At 40.1% G+C, this 18946-nt stretch overlaps 1 protein-coding gene across 1 annotated transcript in view; it reads right to left on the bottom strand.

Moving 5' to 3' along the window:
* Window positions 1-4990, bottom strand: part of ARIH1 (ariadne RBR E3 ubiquitin protein ligase 1) — a 124341-nt gene extending 119351 nt beyond the window's left edge. Inside the window, exon 1 of the mRNA XM_031025874.2 lies at window positions 4297-4990. Within this exon, the coding sequence (XP_030881734.2) occupies window positions 4297-4668 (372 nt within the window). The 5' untranslated portion in view covers window positions 4669-4990. The remainder of the gene's footprint in view (window positions 1-4296) is intronic.
* Window positions 4991-18946: the final 13956 nt, after the last annotated feature.

The raw sequence follows: 18946 nt of genomic DNA, 5'->3' as shown, positions 1-18946 counted from the left end.
TGGGTGGCTCAGTTGGTTAAGCGACTGCCTTCGGCTCAGGTCATGATCCTGGAGTCCCTGGATCGAGTCCCGCATCGGGCTCCCTGCTCGGCAGGGAGCCTGCTTCTCCCTCTGACCCTCCCCCCTCTCATGTGCTCTCTGTCTCTCTCATTCTCTCTGTCTCAAATAAATAAATAAAATCTTTAAAAAAAAAAAAAAGGTGGTATTCCCGGGGCGCCTGGGTGGCTCAGTAGGTTAAGCATCTGCCGTCAGCTCAGGTCATGATCTCAGGGTCCTGGTATCGAGCCCCGCATCAGGCTTCCTGCTTAGCCTGGAGCCTGCTTCTCCCTCTCCCTCTGTAGCTTCCCCTGCTTGTGCTCACTCTCTCTCTCAAATAAATAAATAAAATCTTAAAAAAAAAAAAAAATAAATAAAGTGGTATTCCTAGGGATTACTGCCCTTCTCACTCTACTCATTCTCCGTGAGTCAAAATCATGACAGTAGATGAACTATGACTATTCCAATGGTTGAGAACTATCACTGGAGTGGCTAAAAATATATAAAAGCTCAGGCTCCAACTCAGACTTAACTAATGAACAACAATCTCTGGGAATGAAGCCCAAGGACCTCTATGTTCCCCACCTTTATATGCTCCTTAGGCAAGAACCATGCCCTATAATCTACTTAACACAGTGACTGGCATACATACACAAGCACAACCAAGATTTGCTGAATAATGTTGTGGAAACACAAAATAGCAAGTTTAAATGCCCCTTAACTGCAGAATTGTGTGGTGTTTAATAAATTACCGAGCAACTAAGGCAATTACATTAGAAAGCCACTGTTTAATAATACTAGTTAAGTACATACAGTTGGGTAAGTGAAGGGCTTTTAGTACTTCTCTAACATTTGGTATAGGTTAAAGAAAACCCCTGATCTTTTCTTGAAAGTTCACAAGATAATCTAGGCAGCCATAAGGATTTAAATATAACAAAGCCAAATTAAACAAACTGTAACAAGAGCATTACAGAAAGCTAGAAAACCAAGAGTCTTCTAAAACAAAAAGTGTTTACTCATTTGAAAGCTAAAATTAACCTGCAGATATCTACAAATTACAATATTAATCTACTGTTGCCGAGAACTAATCTCCCCCAAAGTAGTAATCAAATTCCCAAGGAAAAATTAATCTGGCAATCTTTTCACATTTCAATCTTTTTCTCCTGCAAATTTATTTTCAAATTCACTAATAACATACCTGATTTCATACTGAAAAGTAGCACTGGAAGCAGGGGATTTAAATTTTTTAGAATTAACAATAAGCTCTCTAATGTGAAGTAAAACAAGGGTTTTTAACTTGATAAACTTAAAACTTATTGCCACACTAAACAAACATTAATTTTTTTAATTGAAAAACCTAGACAGGGGCGCCTGGGTGGCTCAGTCGAGAAACGTCTCCTTTTGGCTCAGGTCATGATCCCAGGATCCTGGGATCGAACCCGGAGTTGGGCTCCCTGCTCAGCAGCAAGCCTGCTTTTTCCTCTCCTACTCCCCCCCTGCTTGTGTTCCCTCTCTGGCTGTCTCTCTCTGTCAAATAAATAAATAAAATCTTAAAAAAAAAAGAAAAGAAAAAGAAAAAACTAGACAACTGGTATTTAAAACCTCAATGAATGTAAAAAGGTCTTATAAATCAATAAAAGATAAAAATCCCAAAAAGGGAGCAAAATGAGCAAAAGCATAGGGCAATTTACAAAAGAAATAACAATGTCCAAGAAACATGTTAAAAGTTCAACTTCATCTTTTTTTTTTTTAAAGAAGCAAATTTTTAAAATGACTATTTTATCCTAATCAAGCACTGACTGGTGGGGGGAAAAGTAATAACCTTTCTGAAAGCAACGTGGTAGGCAGTATGTATCAAATGCCTTGAAAATAAGCACACCATTTGACTCAGCAATTCAATTTATCCTAAGAAAATAAAACATTCAGAGATTTACCTATGAGGATATCCCCAGTGAAGTTAATAAAAGCCAGAAACCAGAAAATAAAAAGGCCAATAATAATGGACTGATTAAATAAATTAGTTTAGATTTATAATCAGATATAACACTGGAAATGGAAAGAGTTATTAACAAGAGAAAGTTGTTGAGATTCCTTCTGTTTTTGTAACCTTTTTTCTACTGAAAACAGAATATAAAGTATGATTCTGTATGATTTTATAGTATGGTTTTCCTTGCCTAGTTTTTTCTTAAGAGTGTGCATGTATGACCAGTTTAACTTTTTAAGTTTAAATCTACTAACATAAAAAAACCCTACCATAACCAAAGCCTAGTTTAGATCTAGGAAGCACGCCATTTGGAGAAAAGATGACCTGGGATAAATCCTATTCTTTGATTTACTGGTAGTTCGAAACAGTAACTTAACAAGGAATTGATATTTATATATTCAGGAATTCCATTTAAGAGCATCCTTAACATGACAGTTTTCGAAAATCAGGCATGGACACCTAAAAAAAAAAAACAAAAAACCCTAGTATTTTGTGGTCCTTATTAGTTCAGTTCATCTGTGTTTATTCTCTCTCCTCTAAACTAACAAAGAAAGAATGATGTCATATGCATTAGCTACATTCCTGTTCCAGAAGTGACAGAAGAACTTGTAAGGTTTGGCCTCAGTGCTTAAGACACACCTAAGAGCTGAGAAAGTTGGATGAGATTTACTACATGAAAACAAAGAAGTTAAAGAATATCCACTATCCATGAGTTTTTAAAAACCTAATTAACATGTCAATAAACTAAGTAAGTTTGAAAACATCGGATTTTATATACTGTAGTGGTAAATAAACGAAAAGAGAATTCAAGGTTTTACTCTAAATTCTTTTAATAGTTTCCTCAAAAAAAGAAAAAAGTCTCCACTTAGTGGCCTAAGAACTGTCATATTTTTAGAATCAGAAAAAGAGCAATAAAACTTATCTTCCTTCTATATCCCTTCAATTTCCTCCTTAGATTGCAGTATCCTTATGAAAGTTTGAGATGTCCACTGTTTAGTAGTACCACTATATATCACAGATACTTTTTTACTATTATTCAAAACAGGGTCTCCAAATGAGCCAAAATAGAGGGCTCAAGTGGAAGTGTTGCTTACTAGACAATATTGTAAAAATCTGTTAATCATGGAAACTGAACAAGTAGGCAGTGACATACTACTGCCAATTTCCCAGTGAATATTAGCCAATTAATTTTAAGGTAGAAAAAAAAAGTAATGACTGACATACAAGAAGGCAATAGTAACTTGCTCCTGTATATAGTTTCTTCATATATAACTAGTGTTTTCTAAAAGTTGCCCTGAATCAAGACTTCATTTTTATTCTTGAATCATATCCCTCACCCATCATAGCTGTTTTTTCCCCCAAACAAATGTAAAGTTTGGAATTCCTAAAGCTAAAAATGCAAAATCTGACCCACGCGGTTAAATGAGTTGTGGTTATCAACTTAAACCAAGCCTAACTCACCAAGAAATAAAAATTATCAGAGAAAATTAGTCCAGAAGCAGAAAGCCCTTCCTTCCTAACTCACAATAGAGTCTTGTCTAATAATAGTAACACTGCATTTTGTTGTTTTAGCTGCAAGGCTGGGTATGCAATCTACAGTAACTATTTCAACAGCTTCAAGTAAGTCATAGGCTACCAATGAAAAAGTAGCATTAGGTCTCAAACAAACAGCAAAGACATAAAAAGATGAGAGCAGAAACCTCACCATCGGAAAAGAAGGCCCATCAGCACCTCTTCCGAGAAACAGTTCCCTTCCCCCACCCTTAAGTAGGCATTTAAGACTGCAAGCAGATCCATTTCTTTATTAACTGGTGCCCACTTGGGGCAACCGTACACCAAGCTGCTCTTAGGCCTACTCCAACCCCTTCCAAAAGTGCTCAAGCAAGACTGAAGGCCGGGATAACCCTCTCTGGGGCAGCGTTCTTCCTGCTCTTCTCCACCCGCCCCCCCTCCGCCCCGCCCCTGTAGGCGCTCCTCCGGCCAGAAGGACACCGGGCCCAGGGACGGGCAGGAATGGCCCGCAAGAGAAGTCTTAGGCGGCCGGAGGCCTCCGCCATAGCAGGACCTGGAAAGCACCGCCCCCAGCGCACCTCCCCACACCCGGCTAACCGGTGAATGTCTGCTTTCAACACCCCCTATCCCCAGCAGAGGCAGCGGAGGAGACAGGGCCCGGAGGCACCGGGCTGAGCTGCGCACCAGGCCGGGGCCTGCCCCTCGGGCCGCCGAATCTGCTCCCCTGCCCGGCCAGCTCAAGCCAGCGCGGCGGCCACCCTCACCTGGATGACCTCGTTGACCTCCCGGATACATTCCACCATGTGTTGCAGAATCTGCTCGGCCGTGAGCACCTCGTAGCGGTAATCCTCCTCCTGCTCGTGCCCTGGCCCGCCGCCGCCGCCGCCGCCGCCGCCGCCGCCACCGCCGGGCCCCAGAGCGCTGCCGCCGCCGCCGCCCGTCTCCCCGCACAGCAGTCCGTCCCGCTCCCCGCCGACGCCCAGCCCGGGCTCCACCAGCTCCACCTCGCCCAGATCCAGGTTATCATCGTCCGGCTCATCGTCGTCCTCGTCTTCCTCCTCCTCGGCGCCGCTGTCCTCTTCGCTGCACTCTTCGTCCTCGTCGAACTCGTAGTTGTAGCCCTCGTCCGAGTCCATGGCGCGAGACGCGAGGGCCCGGCGGACGCTGGCCCTGAGGCGGGGAGAGGGCGGGGACGCCGAGGCCCCAGCTCTCGCTCCGGCTCCGGCTGATGTCCGGACGCAGGCCTGGCTCCGGCCCCGCGGGCCGCGGCTCCTCCCCGGTCGCGGCGGTTGGCGGTTGGCGGCTGGCGGCGGCGGGGAGGGCGCGGAGGAGGGAGGGAGGGAGCGAGGGGGCCGCTTGCCGCCCGCCTCAGTCAGACGCGGCTCCGCTCCGGCCTCCGAGAGAAAACAGTCCCCAGCGCCACCTCCACGGCCGCTGCTACCGCTACTGAGCCAACAAAGGGGCGTGCGTCACCGCGTCGCGCTGCGTCGTCGCGTCACTCCTCTTGGCGTCACCGCGCCCCGCCCCGCCGCCCCTGCGTGGAGAGCGGGGAGACCCCACGGCCCGGCCTGGCCCTGGGAGCGCGGCACCGCGGGAATCGCCTTCTCGGTTCCGGCTGCGGTCGCTCTGTGGACCGACACCAGTGAATCTTGTTCCTGAGAAGGGTGCGGCCTCCTCGTCACCGAGAGAAAGGCCCCTGGACCCGGTGGTGGTTTTTGCCGCAGGCCATAGGGATGCAGCCCCCTCACTGAATCCAGCGAAGGTGGCTTTCCCACCGGGCGGTAGAGACACTTCCCGCCCGCCCTGGAGTAATTCGGGGAAGTCCTTGGCTGTTGAGCTAAAATTCCTGTTGCCTGAGCTACTAAATGGAAACCTGTTTCATGCGGAACCCGTGAACTGTGTGACAGGTGAACCTCGTAGTAGTTCTGCTTCTGTACTCCGGTACAAATGTGCAGTGGTTTTTAAGTCGCTGATAGTGACGTCATTTTAGAGAAGCGTTTCCTGAACTGAGCTCAGCAGGAACCTACCTATTCAGAGCCCTAAACAATGTAAACAGTCATGGCTTTCCTTAATGGAGCACCATGTAAGGGCTCTGCGTATGTTCTCTCTTCTTCACGGAGCCACAGTACCCATTGTATATCTGAGGCTCGAAGGGAAAGGGACTTGACCAAGATCACAGAACACGCCCTGTTTCAGCGGCTGGGTCACCTAAAACATCAATCATAAAAATACTTTATAATGCATAATATGGATTAGGTACTACAGAGTATGTAAAATGCATTGTAATATAACCCAAGACAAGCAGTAATAGAAATATCTACAAGGACCAAATATAGCAGAGAGACAGTGCTTGTCTCTTATCTAGAAATGTACTGTGTGAGCTGCGTGTTGATTGATGGCTAGGAGTTTAACAGAGAAGGTAGGGAAGATGATCTAGCCTGAGAGAATAACAGAAGCAAAAGCACAGTAGGTGTAAAGTAGTTTCGTTTCAGCAGCTTATAGTGCAAGGAGGGTAAATGGGAAAATATTAGGCAAGTTAGGGGTCAGGACAGTAAGAGTATTTTATGCCATTCTAAGAGTGGACTTAAATCTTTCTAAGTAAGACAGGAGAACCAGAGAAGTGTCCTGAAGGAGGAAGAGGCCTAAGAAAGCACCCTCTTGGGATACCCTGAAGGATTGGCCAGATTAGACATTTTAAAAAATCTGAATCCCTAATTTACTGATAAATCTTACTGTTAAAACGACAGATTCCCTTCAGAAATTGACTTTTAAAATTGAAAAATTCCTTTATAATGTAAATAAGCTTCTACCAATTTGTCAATTTTGTAAATGTTTAATCAGATTTCCTAAAATAATCAGGATTTGTAATTTAAAGCTTTTAACATAAATGCTGGTATGTCTTGGTCCTTTGATTTTGTTTCTACTTAGCAATTTTAGGTTGTTGCCACAGCTGGGGTAAGCTGACGACACTAGCAAACGCTTCTCTCTACCCCATCCCCATTGTTACGTATGTGGGGGGAAAGTTCAGTAACACTTGTGAGTACCCTCAACTCCTTTGCCCCATTTTTCTTTTCATCCTACCCCTACCTTGAATAAATCCTACCATCCTTTTTGTCCCCTTTGGTACTGGAGCTGCTGACCACTACTGGAGAAATTTGCATAATCACATGCATTCTATCATTAAATTCCAATTATCAAGCACAATTGAACCATCAACACCATTCAGCAATCCTGTTAAATTTTTCTGAATTGTCCTCCCTCTCTAACAACTTTTGCAAACCTTCACCAGTTTTCTCAAACCCCCACTGCTGTCTTTTCAAATCCTCTCAATAACTTCACATCACAGAGAAATTTGAAATCATAAGGACCAAGCTTGCTGAGCAAAGAAGAGAGTGTTAAGGGATAAAGTCAGAAAAGGCCTATCAAGGCGGGGGGGCCAGCCGGGCTTGTAGGCTATCTTAAGAAGTTTACATTATTGCAAAGGGAAGCATTAGCAGGTTTTAAGCAGAAGAATGAAACAATATAATATGCATTTAAAAAAATAACTATGGCTAAAAGAAGATAAGAACTATGGCTGCTTTGTGGAGAATGGACTATGAAAGCAGAGACCAATTATGAGGCTATCTCAGTAGTCTGGGTAAATAATGATAATGGCTTGGGCCAGAGTTGTGACAGTAGAGAGGATGAGAAGTAGTTTCAGGTATAATTTGAAAGTAAAGCCAATAGCTTTGCTGATGGCTTGACTATTGGGGTTGATAGAGGAATCAAGGATGCCTACTAGATTTGGGACTTGAGGAACTGGGTGAACGGAGGTACCATTTACTGAAACGTGTTAAATTTGAAGTGCTTGTTAGACATCCAAGTAGAGATATTGAATAGGCAGTTATATCTACTGGTGTATAAGACAGAAGGTCAGGGGAGGTAGGGCTGAAGATAGAAATTTCTGAGATTATGTCAACAATGTTGATAAGCAGCATAGGCTAAAGGTTAAGAGCTTAGGCTTTGGGGCAAACAGACCTGAATTTGCCTATGCTCCTCCAGTTGCTGTCTATAACCTTGAACCAAATTACTGAACCTCTCTGAGCTTGACTTTGGAGGATTATAATTCCTATTCTCATAAGATTATTTGTGAATATCAAATGAATAATGTATTTAAAGCACTTGACATAGTGCCTGACACATAGTTAAGTGCTCACAAAATTTGAACTTTAAAAAAGTGTCATAAGTCACCTTGCATCTTGTGGGAAAAACTATAGCCAGTTGGATTTATAACCTTTTAATTGATTTTTTAATTATGCAAGTATGCACATGGCCTCAATCATCCTCATTTTCTGAGGAAGAATATTGGTCTGCGTTTTTTCTCAGAAATCTTTTCCATAGTCTCATAACTTCTTTTTTGGTCAATATCATGGACAACATCATAGGGCTTCTGAATCTTGGGGCCTCTTATTCATGGATAAACGTTCCTAACCAGATTTTTAGCAACACTCATTCCATTGATATTTTGGAAATTATCTTGCAATCAGGTTAGGTTATAGTGCTATTTAAGGAAATCAGTATAACAACTTCTCTCTGGCCCCAAATTGTCCAAGGGATGACCCACATACAATGTTTTTTTAAGTGACTTGAGCTTAAAGGTATTGTCGGTATGCTGCTTTCTCAGTTGTGGTGATTACTGGGTAGAAGTACAGTAATCTGTAAACAACAGGACAAGGTCCTTGGAAAAAAAACAAAAGTTAATATTTTCTTGATGCCCAAAGAATCGCTATTGGTAATTAGGTACTCCCATTACCCCCATGTCCTAATAAGGTCAAAAGATATTAGTATACATTTATTAAATATCTACTCACAGAGCAAAACTCCATAAATATTGATATGCTCACCAAATGGTATTTAATGAAATTCCAATAGGAAGAATATGCAAATGCTTTTCAGATATATAGAAATTAAAATAGTCCTGGAATTTTTCTAAGGGCAGATATACAGAGCTGTAAGCTATGGCCTCCGGTAATGGCAGGGCACTAGGGTGAACCAACCCTAGCTGGTACAGAACAGAGGTTTGCTGGGATGTGGAATTTTCAGTGCTAAAACTGGGAAATATAAGGCAAACTGGGATGGTTGGTCACCTAACCTGGCACCTCACCAAAAATTTTTCCATAATGTAATTAAAACACTATTTCCAAAAGTGAGTGGAAAGAAATTACTTTTTATCATGTTGTTTATAAAGTTTGTTTCAATGCAGCATTTTTTGCCCTTTTAAAAAATGTTTTAGTTGTTCTTGTGCTTTACCAGGTAGGAGGTAAAAAAATTTAAATTTTAATATAAATTTAAGATTAAATTTTAGTACAAGTGGAGAGAGATATTAATAAACTAATTGAGTACTTTGAATTTCTTTAAAAACATCTGTCTGTGTATTTACAAATTAAGTAAGTACACAATTAAACGTTGCATCATTGTTGAGAAGTAGATCTTATCATACCAGTTCTTTTTTTTTTAAGATTTTATTTATTTATTTATTCAAGAAAGCGCAAGCAGGGAGTGGGGCAGAAGGAGAGGGAGACGCAGACTCCCTGCTCGGCAGGGAGCCCGGCACAAGGTTGAGTTGCAGGACCCTGGGATCATGACTTGAGTCAAAGGCAGACAGACACTCAACCAACTGAGCCACCCAGGTGCCCCTTATTATACCAGTTCAGTGTGGTAAAAATAAGGCTTAGAGAAACTGAGGTTATATGCTTCATTAGAAGTCTGGTAGAGATATTAATAACTGAGATAGAACCCGAGATTCCTGACTGCAGCCCTTTCTCTAACTATCTTTCTTCCAGAGTACAGGGTCTAAGGACTCTATTATTGAACTTAAGATTTTATGAAAGTAATTACCTACAACAGGTGGTAGGATATGCTGAAACTAGAAGGAGAGTACATGCCCTCGTGCAATTAGACAAATGTACAAAATGTACCATAGTGTCTGTGTTCCCTGTAAATGCAAGACACGTTAATTTGGCCTTAATGTGTGCTTATACTCCAGCAAAAAATAGCAAATGATCATCCCCCCAAAAGGAAACATGTTTGTCCTAATGACTTAACCACTTGAAGAAAAGAGTGGGTTTATTTTTTTTTAAGATTTTATTTATTTATTATTTGAGAGAGAGGGGGAGATTGAGAGAATGAGTGGGAGGAGGGGCAGAGGGAGAAGCAGACTCCCTGTGGAGCAGGGAGCCCGAGCAGGACTCAATCCCAGGACCCTGGGATCATGACCTGAGCCGAAGGCAGACATTTAACCAACTGAGCCACCCAGGCGCCCCAAAAAAGTGGGTTTATAACAAAAGTTTTCAAAAGAAATGCTTCTCTGTGGTTTGCAGTATTTCTAGTTCGTTGTGTTGCCTTATGAATGTATTTGAATGAATGGATGAAAAATAGGCAGAAAGTGAACAAATGTATTATTGAGTCTCTTATGCCACAGTAGGTGTGTGTATGTTTTTAATTCGGTCCTTACGATCTTGTGAAGTTGGGATTCTTAATTTTCTTTAATAGATAAGGAAAAAGGCTCAAAGATGAAAAATAATAAAAATAAAGGTCACAATGGATACAGAGCTTTGATTCATATCCAGGTTTTTAGAGTTCAAGTCCACTGTTTTTACCATGCAATTCTCAGTAATTGTAATAAGATCTTATTCCTGTTCTAAAACGTGCTTTTGTATTTGTTATAATGGAGTAATTGCTATCAAACCTACAGCTGTCCAGATTGGCAGCATAAACTGACTGTATGCAATGTTTGTTCCTACTTAGAAATATGTCATTAAAATATAATAGTGAATAAGTAGATGTGTTATCCTCTATTTACATAGTCCTGCTTTATTCTTGTAGATACAATCTTAGCATTTTTAATGAAAACTTAAAATATGTAAGTCATTATTTTTTTTGGTCAATGAATCAATAATTCCTTATTAGTGTTTACCAAGTGCAAAGTACCTTTCAATGGCATTCTGGAGAGATTAAAAAAAAGAAGGCTGCCACCTAAAAAATCAAATTACTTAAGGGGAAGAGACTTAAATGAACAGGTTAGCTATAAAAATGGTAACCGTGCATCAACGAGAGATCACAAACCAAGAAGAACGTTACAGGTGGTAAATGCTAAAGGAGCTTAAAGAAGACAGACGTCACTAGACTTGGGTGTTCTAAGAAAGCATTGTATGCCGGACTTTCTCATACCTTTATGCCTTTGCATCTGCTATTCCCTCTGCCTGACATCCTTCCCAGCCACTCTTTACCAGCACCTAATCCACATGCTTAGAGACGGCTGTTTTTCCAAGCCATTCCAAACCTGGCACTTGATGCCTAGAACATGAGTAGTCTATGTATCTCCCATTCCTAACAAACTTCCAAGTTTTTGATACTGTTGGAATGCATTAATATAAACCAAAAGCTGTAGGCCAATAGACATTTATTGCCTTCTTACCGCAAATGTGTTGAATCTTGTCAACGTTATATCATCGTTGGTATTCTTACCTCTTAATTCTAGGTCTTTATGAAAACATGAAGGTTGTGTGGAGGAGGAGGAGGGGGCCCGTTGTGCATGTCCTTCACAGCTCTCTTGATCTAGGGTTTCTATAGGGCAAATACCATCCCCAGAGGTACCTCAGCTTCTCACACTTCATGGCAAGAGAGGCTTGATGTTGGCATTCAGCAGATTGGATGCAACTGATACAACACAGCCAGGTTATGAATGGGTAAAGGACTACAGCAGGGAGCCAGAGGGAAATGCCTCAAGGACCTGAAGATCAGAGTGACCAAGGGGACCCCGAAACAGCGGCACCTGACAGGCCCACCTGGCCCCAAAGATTTCAGAAATGAAAAAGCTTTTTGTTTTTAAAAGTCTTCCTTTTTGGGGGGTTCTCTCTTGGTTTGGGTTTTTTTTTTCATCTGTTGTGTTTGAGACAATAACCTTGATTTAAAAGCCATAGTCGCCTCTTCTAGCTCCAAGAACCAGACGCCACTCCTTATGGTTATTTTGCAATGTGGCAGGAACCGGTTTTTCAATTCTGTCCTTCCAACTATACCCTCACAGACAGCATCAGTAAGGTAGTAATGGAGGGCTTGTGGTACATGACTTCTCATCCAGAAGTCTTTATAAGCTGCTCCACATTTTGCTTTCATGAAAAGATAATTTCACACGTCACGTGTGGTTTAACACACTCGAATGCTGAAGCACTGAACAGAGTTCCCATTTCAAAGATTTTGGAAGGTCAATAAAATAATGAAAATTGTTACATTCTATCTAAATGTTATAAAATGGAATAATCCCAAAGGATTATTTAATAATTATTGATTGGTATTTTTTTACATAAAGCAAAGCTGAATAATAACAAACTGCAAGTATGATGTTGAGCCTTTGTTTTCTTCTAGGTGAGTGTGTGTAGGAGATTGCAGGTGGAGAGGGTCGGACAGAGGAATGTTGTGCTCAAGTGAATATTCTCACCCAGCTAACCTTGAGAGGCGCTGTAGGGTGACAGCACCGTAGGCTCCAGAACAAGAAGCCTCACTTATTAAGCATCTGACCTTAGGCAAGTTACATAACCACTTAAGAGCCTGTGCTCCCATCTAAAAAAATAGGAATAACAATAGGATTTTCCTCACTGGATTGTAACAACTGACAATGTGAAAGACTCATTACGCTTATCATTATTGGACAGAGAAAATGTACAAATGTTTTGTTTTAGACCTGAGAATGTATACAAAGATGATTATTCAGGGGCACCTGGGTGGCTCAGTCGTTAAGCGTCTGCCTTCCGCTCAGGTCATGGTCCCAGGGTCCTGGGATCGAGCCCCGCATCGGGCTCCCTGCTCCGCGGGGGAGACTGCTTCTCCCTCTCCCACTCCCCCTGCTTGTGTTCCCTCTCTCGCTGTGTCTCTCTCTGTCAAATAAATAAATAAAATCTTTAAAAAACAAAGAAACAAAAAAAACCCAAAGATGATTATTCATCCAATTTTATTTTTTTTATTTAAATTTTAGTTAGCGAACATACGGTGCAATATTGGTTTCCGAAGTAGAATTTATTCAGTCAGTTCTAAAGCAATGGCTCTTATCTATCAAATTGTTGAAAAATGTGGCTATGCTCCTCTCGCATGCCTGTATTTTTACTAGTTGATTCAACAAGCCCATTGTTCATTCGCCAAGTACGTTAGGCACTGCTAGATGTTGAGAATAAGAAGATAAAACCATTTCAGTTCCCAAGATGCTCACATTAGTGAGGGAAGCAGACATGTAAACCCATTAATTACATTACAATATGATAAGCACTATAATAAAGTATGATCTGAATGTTAGGGGAGCAAGAAGATAGGCATCTCAGTGTGGGAGGCAGACAAGGGTGTCATGGAGGGCCTCTTAGGGAGGATGTGGCTTGAGCTGAATATTGGTGGAAAAATAATGTTCTGGAAGGGAGTATGTATCCGTATGAAAGAATATGGCATATTGGAGCCATGACCTGTTTGGGGAATTGCCAGTAGGTCAACATACCTGAAATTTAGGGTGTATATAAGACTTTTAGCAATGCCCTTGTCTCTTCTCTATATTCTTTCTATATATCTTTCCCTTCTCTCATTCTTTTTGGTCCTCTTCCTCCTTCCTCCTTTCTCCTTCCTCCTTCCTCGTCAGGTAACTTGGCTAAAGATTTCACAACTTTCAAATGGTAGAGCTAGAAATCAAGCCCTGATCCGTCTTTGTTTCCAGAGTCTGTACTTCTCCTACTATACTAAGATTTTTCACTCTTTTAATAAAGTTTGTCATTATTTTCCTAGGATTTTTGTGAGGGAGACTATGTCAGGTTGTTTGCTTTTACTAGACTAATTTTGATCATTGCATTTAGGTTTTATGGGGCAGTAGATTGGGTACAAGGAGGGTAAGTTATGTTCCATGTTAATTCAATTAAGTATACATTTAGTGAATGCAATTGAACATAAACCCTTTTAGTAGGTGTTATTGAAAATACAAAACAGGTTACACTTCCTATCCTTAAGAAACCTACAGTCTAATATAGGAAGTGATATAGGAAATAATCTATTGCAAGACAGCTCATCTACCAGCTGTCTTTTAAGCTTAGCACCAGAGCAGTATTTCTCAACTTTTTTTTATTATCAGTCCCTAAGGAACCTTTTTAAACCTTTCCATCTTAGTCACTTACCCCCAATGAAATTTTACTACCACAGATAGACTGTATATCTATGTACTATATGTATATCAGTGCTTTATACGTAAAAAGATTACTTTTTTTCACACACACACCCAGAACCAATTTTTGCCCCCTTAGGGTCAATATTGGCTGTGTTGAGGATGTATGCACTCAGCTAACACTATCACTTTCAAAGTCTAAGATTGGCTGTCAAATTCTAGTTTCAGAATTTCTGTAGATATCTACTAAGATCAAATATAATTTAAAAATTAAATTTCCTGAGTTAAAAATAAAACCCATGGGGGGGCCTGGGTGGCTCAGTCGGTTAAGCATCTGTCTTTAGCTCAGGTCATGATCTCGGGGTCCTGGGATCGAGCCCTGCATCGGGCTCTCTGCTAAGCGGGGAGTCTGCTTTTCTCTCCCACTCTCCCTCTGTGTTCTCTCTCTCTTAAATAAATAAACAAAATCTTTTAAAAAATAAAACCCACAGCATTAGATCAAAAAATAAAATTATTGGATATATTCATGCCTGTGTGGCTGAGTGTGGGGCTGCCACCCTGCAACTCCAGGGGAGTAGATTCACAGTACATTCTGTGTGATAGGAATGGAGGGAGAGAAAGAAAAATAATTTGAAGCTATAACCATGAAGTGGTTGAAAGAGAAACTCAAGTTCATAAATCATTTCAACTTCTGCCCGCTCTAATCATCTTAAACTTTTCCTGACATTCCTATCCTATATAGAATTACGTGTTTGTCCCCTTCAATATGTAATTCATTCTTTGTGAATGCTTCATTCACTCACATACTAATTTATATACAGACCAGAAATACACACCAACCAGAAAATTCACAGTGTGCACACACTGATTTTAGTCCTCAGTCCCGAACTAGGAATACAAATGCTATGCACATAATTTTTACAGCACCTAGATACCTCTTTACAAATCATTTTATTGAAACTGAAGTGCCCACCCTGGGACAAAACTGAATTCTCCTGGCCTTAAATGTCAAGGAACTGAGGGGAGGTCTCCAGCCAACAGCCTGTGAGGTACTGAATCCTCAGCAAGGAACTGAAAGCCTTGGTTTGAAAGTACCGTGAGGAGCTAAGTCCTGCCAACAACTACGTAAGCACACTTGGACGTGATTCTTCCTGCAGTCAAGCATTCCAGTGAAGCTGGAGGCCTGGCCAACACCTTGTTTCATCCTTGTGAGAGATCCTGAGACAGAGGACAGCTAAACCACACCCAGATTCTGACCCACAGATACTCTGAGATAATAAGCATTTGTTGTTACTGTGTTTTTTTCATTGAATTCTCCTTCAATTCCAAAAGATCTCCTTTTAATCGTTCAATAGGTGTCAGAATAACCAATTAGATTCCACCTACTATACACGACCATAGAATTTAGCACTTCTTCATAGCACTCACCAAACTTGTATAATGTCTTCTCCAAGTTGGTTAGTTACGTAAGGGCAGAGACTATTCCTGTCATGTTTATGACTATGGACTACATACATATACAACACAGATTTCCGTACTTAGAAGACATACAACAAATAAGGCGAAGACCTAACTTATTTTCCCATGTATTCCTTCTACCAAGTTAGATCCTAATCCTATGTCATATATCAAAATAAAATCCAGATAAATGTTTAAGTACAGGGAAAGAAAATATAAAATCAGCACAAGAAATATTGGTGAATATTTAATCATCTGGGAGTAGGAAAAGCCTTCTCAATGATAGTACCAATGACAAATCCACAAAGCAAAATATTAATAGATATGACTACATAATTTGATGCTTCCTTCTGTAAAAACGAAATCATAAATAAAAGACAGACAAAATAGGGAAAATCTTCACAGTGTGTATGACAAAGGGTTATGTAACTTTAATGTATGAAAATCTCATGAATTAAGACATATATACACAGACTTAGTGTGTTTGGGGGTTGGACAGAGACATAAACTAAAATACAAATATCCAATAAGTAACTAAAAAAGGTCAATTTTATTAGTAAATGAAATGGAAATAACAATATACAATTTCACCTGTCAAAATTTTCACCTGTGTAAGTTTTATAAAATTTGAATACTGAGTTTTGATGGGAGAGAAACAAGAACAGAATGATGACTTGTAAGAATACAAATTAGTACAGCTTTTCTAGAGGGCAGCTTATAAGCAAGAAAAACCTTAAAATGATCATATCCTTTGATCCAGTAACATTTTTTCTAGTAACTTAACTTAAGGAAATTTGTACCAAAATCTAGCTGCAAAAATGTTCAGAGAATGAATTGGTTAAACAAATTATAAAATCAAAAACTATGGTACCATTTAGGGGCGCCTGGGTGGCTCAGTCGTTAGGCGTCTGCCTTCAGCTCAGGTCATGATCCCAGCGTCTTGGGATGGAGCCCCGCATCGGGCTCCTTTCCCGGTGGGAAGCCTGCTTCTCCCTGCCCCACTCCCCCTGCTTGTGTTCCCTCTCTTGCTGTGTCTCTCTCTGTCAAATAAATAAAATCTTAAAAAAAAAAAAACAAAAAAAACTTGCAAAAAAGGCAGCCATCATTTTTAAAAAAACCAAAAAACTATGGTACCATTTAAAATGACACTGTAGAAAAATATTTGATCTGTAAAGATAGTGATGTCTGGATAAATAAGGGGGGGGAAAAAGGAAGTTAAAACCAGTATTAGAGGATGGTCGTATGGTGTATGTACATTTGTATGGGCAGAAAGCAAGCAAGAGGATTTTTAATTTACATATCATAAAATTTTACTCACATATCATAAAATTCACCCATTTTAAGTGTATGACTTTATTATTTTTAATAGGTTTACAGAGTTTTGCAACCATCACATTTCAGTTAAAGGAATTTTTCTTATTTACCTGTTTTTTTTAATACTTCTGCAATAAGTGTATATAACTGGTCACTTTAAAAGTTAAATTCCTCCTTTACTGCTGACTTCTCCAAACAAAGAGGAGGCAAAATACAAAATGTCAAAATAACTATAATGGTAGTTAAAATGTTTTCCAAAGAATGAAAAAGGAAACGAGCAAACACACTTTAATTCTTATAGAGGGATTGAAGACACACAGAGATTGAAAGACCTGCTTTCAGTTTGTGGAAGTGTGCCTATTTGCAAAAGGGCTTTACTCTTTTATCCCCACCTGCCCTCTCTCCTTGACCTTGCTGATCCTCTCCACGTATTTCAGCTTAAAGGAATAAGAAGTTTTAGTTTTGGAGTCATTCAAATTTTTAATTCAATCTTAATTCTTCTGATTTTTTTTTTTTTTAAGTAAGCTCTACACCCTACATGGGGCTTGAACTCACAACTTGGATATCAAGAGTCACATGCTCTACTGACTGAGCTAGCCAGGCGCCCCTAATTCAATCTTAGTTCTTAAAATTAAATTGGACTTAGAATTGATAAACATAAGGGAAAATGAATTCAAGAAATAAATAGGAACATGGAAGAACATGGAATCAAAAAAAAATAACAGAATAGATTGATGTTTCAAGGATCAACATGTAATAACCGATTGTTATAGCTGTGGACACTATATGATATATGCCAAAGAAACACTGATTTCAAAACCACAATAATTTTCCACCTTTAAACATCTAATGCCACCATGGAGAGATCAGATCTTAAAATGCCAGATATATAGGCATGAGATTTGAAATTTTCTGAAGTTTTATCCTACACCCGAAGATATTTTGTTTTATAGAAATAGAACACATACCTGTGTTTCACTGTTAGTATGTAAATTAGTTCTGGAATAAATATGAAAATATGGGAGAGCAGGGTGAAATTCCAAAACCTTTCCATGCAACAACAGGAAAAAATAAAATTCAAAAATACATTTTTCACACAAGAGGATCACAGAATATTATGAAATGACATACTAGTTATCTCTACTTCAATCGCTTTATTTTATGAATGAGAAAATCATAAAGATCATGATCTGTCCTCAGTGATATTATTAGCTTAGTGTCAAAAAAACTTAAAACCCTCATCTCTTCTTAATCTACTGCTTTTTATTTTAAGCCATGTTTTTATGGGAAGCAATATAGTGGAGGCTCTGGAATCAAAGTGTTTGGTTTCACAAAGGATAAAAGAGACAAAAACAGGCTCTTAACTATAGAGAATAAACTGATGGTTACCACAGGGGAGGTGGGTGGGGGGATGGGTGAAATAGGTGATGGGGATTAAGGAGGGCACTTGTGATGAGCACCGGGTGTTGTATGGAAGTGTTGAGTTACTATATTGTACACCTGAAACTAATGTAACACTGTATGTTAATTATATGGAATTAAAAAAAATTTTTTTAAGTGGTTTCAGATCCTGGGTCACCACCTAACTAGCTATGTAATCTTTGGTAGGTCACTTAATCTTTTTGATTCTCATCTTATAGCAGTAATGTCCACAAGAGCCAAACTGTGGAAGGAGCCGAGATGCCCTTCAACAGATGAATGGATAAAGAAGATGTGGTTCATATATACAATGGAATATTACTCAGCCACAAGAAAGGATGAATACCCACCATTTGCATCGACATGGATGGAACTGGAGGGGATTATGCTAAGTGAAATAATCAGAGAAAGACAATTATCATATGGTTTCACTCATATGTGGAATATAGGAAACAACACAGGGACCACAAGGGAAGGGAGGGAGAACTGAATGGGAAGAAATCAGAGAGGGAGACAAACCATGAGACATTCTGGACTGGGAAACAAATTGAGGGTTGTGGAAAGGGAGGTGGGTGGGGGATGGGGTAACTGGGTGATGGACATTAAGGAGGGCACGAGATGTGATGAGCAATGGGTGTTACACACAACTAATGAAACATTGAACACTATACCAAAAACTAATGATGTACTATATGTTGGCTAATTGAATTTAAATTTAAAAAAAGAAAAAGAAAAAAGAAAGTAGGGGAACTAATAGAAATTCACAAGAGTGTGTTAAGATTGAGATATTATATGTAAAATGCTTAATAACACCTATTATTATAAAATGGCATATAGTAAGTGCTTGATAAAAAGTAGCTATTTAGGGGCGCCTGGGTGGCTCAGTTGGTTAAGCGACTGCCTTCAGCTCGGGTCATGATCCTGGAGTCCCTGGATCGAGTCCCGCATCGGGCTCCCTGCTCGGCGGGGAGTCTGCTTCTCCCTCTGACCCTCCCCCCTCTCATGTGCTCTCTCTCATTCTCTCTCTCTCAAATAAATAAATAAAATCTTTAAAA

This window comes from Leptonychotes weddellii, chromosome 9, assembly GCF_054177405.1.
Source record: "Leptonychotes weddellii isolate Sample4059 chromosome 9, ASM5417740v2, whole genome shotgun sequence".
NCBI lineage: Eukaryota > Metazoa > Chordata > Mammalia > Carnivora > Phocidae > Leptonychotes > Leptonychotes weddellii.
The sequence above is the reverse complement of the archived record's forward strand: the minus strand, read 5'-3'. Positions and strand labels throughout refer to the sequence as shown.